The sequence below is a fragment of the Mugil cephalus genome, chromosome 11 (genome assembly GCF_022458985.1).
Source record: "Mugil cephalus isolate CIBA_MC_2020 chromosome 11, CIBA_Mcephalus_1.1, whole genome shotgun sequence".
NCBI lineage: Eukaryota > Metazoa > Chordata > Actinopteri > Mugiliformes > Mugilidae > Mugil > Mugil cephalus.
Window position 1 is genome coordinate 8,934,725 of NC_061780.1, and position 10,501 is coordinate 8,945,225.

Sequence of the window (10,501 nt, forward strand, 5' to 3'; positions counted from 1 at the left end):
CCTCGTAAGTGAGGAGAAGGAGGGAAGAAAGCAAAGGAGAATGAGAGAGAGAGAGAGAGAGCATTACAGCTGTCAATATTATCACTGATACTTAAGACAGTGGAGAGAAATGGACAGTAAGTTGGTGCGTACTCAGACACCTCATCCCTCTGTCTGCCCGTGCAGTTAGTGTTGCGAAGTACATTTACACAAATACTTAAGGGCTGTTTTACTTGAGTGTTTCCGTTTTCTGCAACTTTCTACTACATTTCCAAGACCATTATTGTGAAGTAAGTAGTAAAAAGCAAAAAAAAAAAAAAAAAAAAAAGAGAAGACGGAAGGAAGGAAGGAAAATCAATGCAATCTATACGTGATGAATGAGCACCAAATAAGTGCTTTCTGCCTTTGGCACTTTAAGTTTATTTTGATGCAAATACTTTTGCACACGCTGCTGCTTTACTATTACCATTGTTACTTTTACTTATGTAACAACAACATCTGAGTACTTCCTCCAGCGCTGGCGTCAAGTGTGTGCATTGACAGTGTGACAGGTGAAGTTGACAACAGCTGTGCGTACCCTCAGAATAGCAGTGTTTCATCGCGGGCTTCAAACGTGGAGAGCAGTGTCACGTGGGCCCCTGTGAAATGATCCACTGATCTGGCAGTGACAGGTCACATGCTAAGGTCCCAAGTGTCTAAGGGCTTAAGTTATTCTCAGATAAAGACACATGTCAGACCGGGACCCCCTGTTCCTTATAAAATCAATAATAGAAGCTTTTTAAGAGGTAACTAAGCTCATGCCGTTGTTAACATTTTGAAGTGTCAAGGTCCTGGGTCAGAGGCGGCGAAGTGGAGACACTAATCATAAAGCGGGGTCACAGAACAGGTTACCTCAGTGCCTGACACTGTGGCCCCGTACAGTAGAGCAGAGTAGATGGTAGCAATTTAAATAGGTTCAGTTCTGCTTTTAGACAAAGTCTTGAGCGTCTTGTGTGGAAGTCGCCATTTATCCTGTAAGTAAGTTAAACTATTTCACAGTCATGAATTATTTCATCGTCCAATATTCTCTATGCATAATCCATATGGCCTGAACCACTGTGGCTGTGACTATTTACAGTACATGAATTTACCGGCACTGCTCTGAGTATTAAATAATGCATATGAGAGACGTTTTCATCGAGCTTTCACTTCAAGTTCTCATACAGATCTCAGATGTGGCCTTCATCGCAGACTTCATGCAAGCGGACAGGCTGATGGCGGGAAAAGTCCACACCCGGAAGATCTCAGCTGTGGCGACAATATGCGCTGACAAGCTTTGAAATCTGTTTTCGAACATGAATATGTAACATATGCTTACTCACTATACCCACAGCCACGGACACAATGTCCTCTTCTCTTAACCCCTCTCCCCCTTTATCCTTCCTAACGCACACGGAATCACATGCGCCTCCACACAACACAGTCGAACCCACCCCGAACAAGTTCCAGTCGCATTATTCCTCGCGTCTATTTTGGGGAGCAGGATAGAACAGCTGGACCCCCTGAAAAAAGTGTAGGAGCTGCGGTAGATGGACACATGGGCAGTATACAGTGACATTTAGTTTACAGCAAATGTCCAAGAAAAGGAAGCCTTATGGAGCTGTTAAGAGTTTATATATACATACTTTAATGCATTTTCAACAATGAAAAATGATCTTTACCGATTAAGGCACCTCTGAAGAACGCCCGTTAATACACAACACAAGATGAAGCCCCCCTGAACGTCAGCATGAATCCCCAGTGTGTGCGTGCGTACCGAATGTGTACGCTGGGGGTGGACAGTGCATATGTAGGTGAGTGATTATCAATAATCAATGTCAAAAAAAAAAATGTTTCCCTTCAAGATTGGTTTAAAGCAATGCACATAGCCCTCTCCGCCTTCCTGCATGCCTTCCTCCCATTCATCTCCCTGTCAGACCTCACCTCCATCCTCATGATCTCTGTTCATTTTTCACAACAACCAGCAGGCTTCTCAATAAGTGAGGGTTTGATGTGTCTGAGGGGACTCCTGTGTCTGTTGGAGTCAAATCAAATCTACAGTCATATTTATTTTTTTATTTTTTTATTACAGACTGCATTTAAAATGAAATCTGAAGCATCCTTGACTCTGGATTCTCTCCTTAAAAACGAGGTTCTGACATCTTTCACACATTATTCCACCTGAACTCTGACTTACTGTTCTTGACAAGACCGTTTAATGATCATGTATTAATCAATGTAGCGACAGCAGTGGTAAACGCAGTCATCTCACCGCTCAATTACATAGGTTGTCCATCATTGTCCATCAGTAGGAACTGATGGACAATCCCGGCAGCCTCCGATGAGGACTGCATTGATAGCAACTCAAGAACCTAAATCAGGCTTTTCATTATCGCCTTCCCTTTTTTCTCTTTCTCCACAGACTTTCATTCTCGCCCAGCCGCTTCTCTCTTCCGATCGCACTCCCCCAGTTTGACGCCCACTGGAGGAGCAGAGGAGCGGAGGGAGAGCGAAAGTGAGGGTGGTGGTTGTGGTGGTGGGGGGATGAAAGAATAGAAGGCATAAAGAAAGCAGGACAAAAAAGACGGGCGTGGAGTTGAAATAGAAGAGGGACAGACAGAGAGAGGGGGAACAAAAGTGTCGGTCATCTCCTTCAAGGAGGAAAATGGGCCGACGGAATGGAAGAAGAGAGACCAGCGGGGACTGAGAAACAGAGAAAATTCAGGGCTTGCAGTTTCATTAATAAAAAAGACACTGCCTCTAAAACGGTGAGTTTCATGAGTGGGACTAAGAGGCACGGAGAAACAGAAGGAAAGACACAGCTGGCAAAACAGAACGAGCAGATTCTCCCAGAGATGACAATAACAGCGAGAGACTAGTAAACCAACAGAAACAGAGAAGGAGGCTGAGAGCGATGAGAGACACGCCCAGGTGGCCTATCCTCATAGGCTACCTGTAGGTCTGTGCACCCACATGATCCAACACACTCCCTCACACGATCAATGATCCATGATGACAAGCTGCATAAGTGGAAGTAGCGTTTCCACCTCATTAGCTTCAGAAACCCAACTCTCTGGGATATTTTATGACGGAAAAGAGGGATAGAACGAGGATGGGAGTACCTTTGCATTAGCAAGGTGAGCTTAAGATGCTCCGAGGGTCGCTGACACACACGCGCACGCACGCACACACACGCTACCAAAATAAATAGACAAAGCAGCCAGGGGCCAATTCAGCTTATTACACTCCCCATTACACAGACAAATGAGATCCTGGCCTCCCACTGATAATCTGCCACCCACCCCCCCACCCCCCCAATGTCCTCTGCATTGTTGCATTACATCACCCAGAAGCAGCAACTGTCAAGCTTGGTCATTACAGTACACAACCGCCCGCCCCAACCCCATCACCCCAGGCATCGTGCTGGTCAAACTGAGTGGGGTGTTGCTAAGAGGAATGCAGTGACTAATTGGTGAATCTGCCCACTGACATGCTGAAAATCTGCCAAAAGGGGGTGCTCCCGTGACCTGGGGAGGTCAACAGTGGTGCAACTTAACATTCCTGGTGCATATCTGGCTGGTGACCTTTGCTACAGGTCATGTGATTTTACTTCTCCATTCCACTTGGTTCTCGGTCACTCTTTACTGTTCACTGACAAGACGAACGAAATGACAAAGTTATCATGGAACAAAAGTTTTCAGAGCGCAACTGACAAATGTTACTGGTCTGACTTAAGTTAAGTGCGATTTATGCCTCCATAGATACGTTGGTCAAATTTTTTCGAAATGCTTGTAACTTCGAACCCCCTCCTCCTTCACGTATTCCATTTTAATTGATCCAAAATCACCAATTCGTAAATTGCAGAGATGGAGAAGCAGAAAGAAATATTAAGGCAGAAACATGCCGCTACCAAGCGGCTTTTGTCGTCTGTATCACCGTGACGTGTAGCTACATTTCTAGTGAGGTGCATAGCTACAGCGTCAAACTGAGTCAGAAACGTAAATCGTCCATTACATGTAATTTAACTACATTTAAAAACTTCCAAAAGGTTGTAGGTGCAAGAAACTGATTTGAAAATGAACAGTGAAAGTTAAAGATGTGTAAGCTTTGAATAAAAAGTCAAACTCCTGCAACATTGGCAACTAAACTTCCCACAATGCATCTTGATAGTGTTTTTCATTAGTTCTTGTTTTTTTACAATGACTTTGATTGTTTGTAATGTGTTGCTTTCTAGCAGGTTTGGACTGTTCCGTCAGGGTTATTTTGTATAGACTCAGCTGAGTGAATCCTGGCTGACACACATGACTATAGTAGTGCTGGCCACGACTGGTACACTGGTCTTTTTTGGTGTGAAATGACACTGGTCCATCCTCTCACCTTGGTGTACACGCCCCAGGACAGCTCCGTCTCAATCACCATGACGACGATGCCAAACATTCCAAAGATGAGCGCATAGTCACTCAGCCTCTTCCTCTTCTCAAACAGTGCCCTGCGGTGCCCCAGTTTATAGCCAATGTTTTGGTTCTTTCGCTTGTGAGCCTTGGAGGTGCTGCCCCTGGCCCCGGTGCCCACCGCCCCAACCCCTCCCTGCCTGCTGCCCCTGCCTGGCTGCGCCCGCCTGCTCTCCACTAGTGCGTGGTTCTGGTGATAGATGGACATCTGGTTGGATGTGGAGTCAGTGATGTCATACCCTCGGGGGTACGGCGAGTCTTCTTTGGATGAAATCACGATCTCTGGGGGACTCTGGAGCGGGGGTTGATGGGTGGAGGACTGGGTCACCGAGCAGGTAGGAGGGGCTTCCCGCTGACGGTCGTGTCCCCCAGCAGCCGTTGCCCCAGCAACAGCCGAAACGCCACCCTCTTTGGTTTCGCTGCTGCTGTCCGATTCAATGAGGTTTCTGCGGGAGGCGCTGAGGCGGCTCAGGGGCTTCATGACCCCGCCGGTGTACTTACAGGAGCTCATGGCGATCTCCGTAAAGGGGTTACTGTCCCTACGGTGGACCAGGGGGCTCGCCTGTCTGTGTTTGCAGCCCCTCTCTCTGTCTCTGTCCCTATCACGGTCCCTGTCCCTCTCCCGCTCCATGGAGGGCGAGTGGGAGGAGTAAAAGAGGGCGTTGTAAACCGGAGAGTTGTCTCCACTCAGGCTGTGCTGTGAGCCAAGGCAGGAGGAGAGTGGGGTGCTGGTAGGGTGCAGGGCGTTGGGGATGGGTGGCGGCAGGGGCTGGGCTCCGGAGGACAAGGGCAGCTTGGGGAGCGATGCCGGAGGCAAGTTGGGCGTGGCAGGTGATGGGGATGGGGTGCTGCCATTTAGACGGTCGAGACTTGATCCTCCCATGTGGTTGGAGTGGTTTGATCCTGGCTGGGTGCCAGCGGTAGAAGGATGGGACATACTGCCCAGGGGAAGAAGAAACCGTTGGTCCTCGTCCTCGCTGCCTCCGAGCAGAGCCAGGCTCAGAGAAGGGGGAGGCTCCATGGTCACGGCTTTGGCCACGCACCTGTCTACATCCAAACACAAAACACACACACACACACAAAAAAGAATGAACTGTAAAGGGAGGCACAAGAGAAAATGATAAAGAACCCAAACTATTTATCATCATGAGAGTAACGAAGAACAAACACAGCAAAAGGGGACGGAGGGAGGGAGGGAGGAGTGAACCGTGATGGATAATGGCTAAAACAAATTAGGGGAAAGATTGAACTCCAAAAGCTGAGGACGTGTGACAAAGAGGGGCAGCAGAGTGAAGAAAAGTGCTCATAATTGGGGAATATGTTATTCCTTGAGTCACATTTGACTCAGCTACCCAGTCAGCCTCCCTCAGCGAGTCCTCTCCCTCTGCTTCCCAGTGTCTTCTTGTTCTCTCACATCCCACAAAGCTTCCAGCAAATCTATTTCATAAAATGTCATCTGTGTTACACTGTTGTTAGCCATGAGGAGGGTGCAAGTCATCTGGCTTTACAGCATGGAAACGAGATCAGGCTCAGAGACTAAAGAATAATAATTCCACATCAGTCAGTTTTGACCGCAGGAGAAGTGTGACAATGGGGAAAGCTCCAGTTAACCATAAGTTGCCTGCGTAAGGCTGCCCTTGATTGATCCAAAAACAATAACCTACTTTCAGTATGATATAACCAGACACCTTCATGGCCCCCTTCCTCCCCGTCTGTTTCTTTACCTACCTCCAACCTCTTCTCTCTCAGTCCCTGTCCCCCAGGTTAGTTGTGTTGAATCACTGGCTGGATGAAAACAGACCACCGCACTTTTTCTTTTTCATGTTGTCACGCCACCCCATCATCCTTTCGCTTCGTCTCCCTTCATATAGGTCCTCCACAGGTCCTCCTCGCCCGTCTCTGGAAACTGCGCGTCGCTTCCCACAGATGTTGCCTCCCTCTCTGCTCAATTGATACGGTCAGTTTCTTTCCTTCTCTATCAGCGGCGATGTGTCGACGTCGCCCATTCTGATTCCAGTCAGTGCCAATCGACAGGAGATGATGAGGAATAATCCACATTGACTGGATTAAATCGGTCAACCTGTGGCTGCAGGTCAAAAACGTGCGCCGGCGTGAAACTGGGGGCTGGACGTCAAGCGGCGGTCCTCTGGTGAGCAGCAAAGTCTGCGATTTAATATGCGACTCCAGCGACTCACACTCAATCTACCGCTCACCGTCTCTCCCAAGCTGTCTCTCACTCTCTCCTCCAACTTCTCTTCCTCTTTTCTCCGCCTCCAGACCTGCCGTTCATTCCCATTGGACGGAATCAGCAAAGCGAAGCAAGCGGAGAAAACAGGTGGCAGGATTTGTAAAAATGTCTAATTTATTGTTCCTCGGGTTATTTCGGGATTATTCTTTTTTACTGTGTCCTCGGAATATACATATGATCCGCGCGTGGCTGCCGCCTCTATAATAACAATGACTACTAGCCTATTTTGAACATTTGGTCTTCTATAAGGCACCTGTTGAAATCCCCCTTCTAAAGGGAGGAGGACCCGGACCTGGCAACTCCCAAATCAAAAAATACACCTGAAGAACTAAATTAGATAGAAAGCAAAACGTAATCCTTAAATGCCAACAACAACAAAATAGGCTAACTAACCAAAAACCCAATGTGTATGCCGAGGATTGGGGCGCAGATTCTGTCTGTGTCCTCATCAAAAGTGTTCATTCAGAAAAAAAAAAACCTTGAGAATAAGATATGTAAATATATTACACTGAAGTGTTTCCCCTTTCTTCTCCTATATTGTGTGTCTGTGTATATATGCATATATATATAATATACCCTCTATGTGATCTGCACGATGAGGTGCTTCTTCTCGTCCTTATTGAAGCCGGTGACAAACACACATTATTTATCGTATATCGCATTTTATTTTCATTGGGAGTGTCTTATTTCATCCCTACAGATAGATTAATTTATAACTGTGTCTATATGACATAATCCCACATAATTAGACTCTTCTGCCTGACCTAATCGCTTTAATATGATGACGCTCTGCACCTTTAATCGGTTCAGAGCAGAGAATTGTGTGTGAGCGGATTAGATCGTTTCCTTATCACAGGTCAAACTGTCCCGCGGTTATATAACCTGACAGACATCAATGAGGAATATAACGTCATGTGGAGGATGAGTTTCAAGTATTTACACAACACGCAGCCACACGCCAAAGCCAACAGACGACGGTCACCGTTTATTCCACCATTGAAAGTGGAATAAACGGTGACCTCATTCATCTCTGCTCTTTCAAATCTCATTGTCCCAATGTGCCACATGAGGCTGCATACATTTGACGGGACATTATTTCATCGGCTCCTTTGTCATAACTTGGAATAAACATAATGTGTTGTTTCCATCCCCAGGCTGATTCATGATGTCTCAGGGATGGAAAGTGGCTGGTTCAACCAGTCTGAAGGCCCAGGGAAAGGTCACAGGTCACGCATGTACTCCACCCCCCACGTTAATTAATGTATTTATATATTTATATCAGGAATCATTTTTATTCAAACTTTGCATTGTGTTGTAGTTGATGGAAAAGCTTTGATGCTGAGTAACTGAGGAATGTGAAGATGCAAAGACTGGTCCATTCATTCATCGACTAATATTATTATTCATTTGCAGCTATTCTTATAAACTAGTTCATTTCTCCTGTCAAACGTGTTCTGGTTCCAGTTTCCAAGTAACGTGAATGTGCTGTTTTAAATAAAACAAGCCATTCAGAGATGTCACCTTGACAGGAACATTTGTCTTAATTTGTCTGTTTTATAATTAAAATTAGGTGAATGAATAATTGAGCTTCAGAATCAGGTGGGTGGGTTAAATGAAGCTGAAGATTAAAAAATGCAAACATATGTGGGGTTGTTAGCCCACAGAGATTTGATCGCACCGCAGAAGTGGGTATTCCTCTCACTTATGTTTGTTTTGTTTTGTTTTTTGTTTTGTTTTTTCATCTTAGCTGCACAAATACAAATTTCTACCAAATTACATGAAAGGAAAAACTCTGAGCCAGACTTGGCAGCAGTTTTTTTCACAGGTGTTCAGTCCGTAAAGCACCAAAGTAAAAGGAAGAGGAAGACAGTTTGACAAACACAATATGAGCACGGTGATTGGAAAATAGGCCCAGGGGGAGGTTAGAACTGACAGAAAATAGGAATGGGGACGGTGGCAGGCCATACTATATATCTTTGACAAGTCTAATACTGTCAACTGAGGTTAGAGGGCACAAGGAAAGATGTAGAGTCTGTAGCAGTAAAAGCAGAGGGGAGTGACAGAGTGGACAATTTATGGGCACGTCGAATGAAAACTTTAGTCCACAGTTTTCCCCCGCAGCACATGTCACATGTATGGTGTGAGATATACGTGAACCAGGAAGTGTATATCAGAATACAAAGAGGGATAATGAAAGGGGTGGACAGTTGCTATGCCAACGCTGTAGTACACAGCCGAGTTCTCCCTCCACCTGATCTGCCTCTGTTCGTGGTCTCCATCCGAGTTTAAAGCCACGTAAAACAAAACAAAAAAAAAAAAACAGAGTGCAGGGAATGATACTGTGAAAATCACACAAAACTTCTCAGCGACACAACGGGCAGGTAGGTGGGAGGGTGGTAGCGGAAATGGAGGAGGAGAGCGATGTGCGTGAAGCAGACGAGAAGGAGCGGTGGAAGAAATGTGAGAATTTGAAAAAAGTAGGCGCCCGAGTGAGCGCCTCACATTCCACCCAAACCTTTTCAGGTTTATTGATACATATTTCATTCTCTAACATTGAATTATATATGTTGTGCGTTCAGAGAGCATCGGGTTGGGTTTCCGCTTTACATCTTCATAGCTGTTACGTTGCTGCTTTATCAGCACGACGGCTTGTGTCTTACTTAAAAGGAATAGCTAGATGAGAGTGAGAAGATCGATACCACTCTCATATCTCTCCAGTAAATAGGCTGTGGAAGTACGAGCATTGTCTAAGGGCTACAAATAAGGAGAAACTGTCTTGTCATCACAAAAAGTAACCAGTCCCGGCCCTTCCTGTGTTGGTGCTGGTGACTGCTAGATTTTTTGAAGTTTTAGCTAAATTGCAGTTTCATTGGTAACATGTTGCAATTAGCTGTGGCTTCATATTTCACAGACATGGAAGTAATATTGATATCTCATTTCAAAAAAAAAAAAAAAAACAGCAACGTGTTCATATTTAATTTAATTTAAGCGCGCTAACATCAGACTAAGCTACTGATCGTTCCAGACCAAGTAGGAAACTTCCAAATCAGGATTTTGTGCCACATTAACTGAGAGCAACAGGACACAGACGACTGGTAGGTGGTTCATTTCAAAAAAGCGAAACAAAACTTTAGGCAAGATGGCAGGGTAGTGCAAAGGGGGCGTTTTGGGAATTGGTAATAGGTGAAGTGGAGGCGTGGCAGTCAGGTGACTGGGAGCAGGAGGAAATTCAGAGGAGGTGGGTGTGAGGCAACAATGAAAACACAACGAGGAAGACACAGAGAAGGCGTCATTTCTGTCGAAAAGATCACACAGACTCCTCTAATCAAAAGTAGTGAAAACAGAATGACTAAAAGTTTGCCATTGAAATATATATAATGTAAAGATAATATATTACCAGAAAAGTGTCTTACTAGTGTAACATGCACTGGATGATGGAAACATCTTGCCTTTTGATGATGCAGCTCGAGGAAGAGGAGACAGTTTGATGTACCCTAGAGCATCACATTTAGAAAAATGATGAATGATGATTATTGGCTGATATCTTAATCTTGTACTTCAAGCTGAGGGAGGGAGAGAGACGTGCACACAAAAATGAGGATGCGTGTTCTGAAGCGACCAACATAACCCGCTCTGACTGAGCTATGAGGCTGCTCTCAAGAGAAGGGACAAGCAGATTTTTTGGGGGGCTTTTCCTTCAGCGTGCACCTGTTGTTGTCTACATTTATAATAAATGTCAACGAAGTGATGGGGAAGTGCATCGCAAAGCTGATGTCTCTCTTCCTAATAAACCCCTGCCTGGACC

General features: G+C 45.5%; 1 protein-coding gene and 1 long non-coding RNA gene across 2 annotated transcripts in view; one reads left to right on the top strand and one right to left on the bottom strand.

The window, feature by feature from the left end:
* kcnn3 (potassium intermediate/small conductance calcium-activated channel, subfamily N, member 3) overlaps positions 1-6,673 on the bottom strand; it is a 47,078-nt gene extending 40,405 nt beyond the window's left edge. Inside the window, exons 1-2 of the mRNA XM_047599135.1 lie at positions 6,177-6,673; positions 4,375-5,495 (exon numbers count right to left, since the gene is read on the bottom strand). Of these exons, the coding sequence (XP_047455091.1) occupies positions 4,375-5,469 (1,095 nt within the window). The 5' untranslated portion in view covers positions 5,470-5,495; positions 6,177-6,673. The remainder of the gene's footprint in view (positions 1-4,374; positions 5,496-6,176) is intronic.
* On the top strand, positions 6,494-7,980 carry LOC125016579. The gene is made up of 3 exons (XR_007113706.1): positions 6,494-6,597; positions 6,726-6,783; positions 7,851-7,980. It is a non-coding gene; the product is annotated as an uncharacterized LOC125016579 (long non-coding RNA).
* Positions 7,981-10,501: the final 2,521 nt, after the last annotated feature.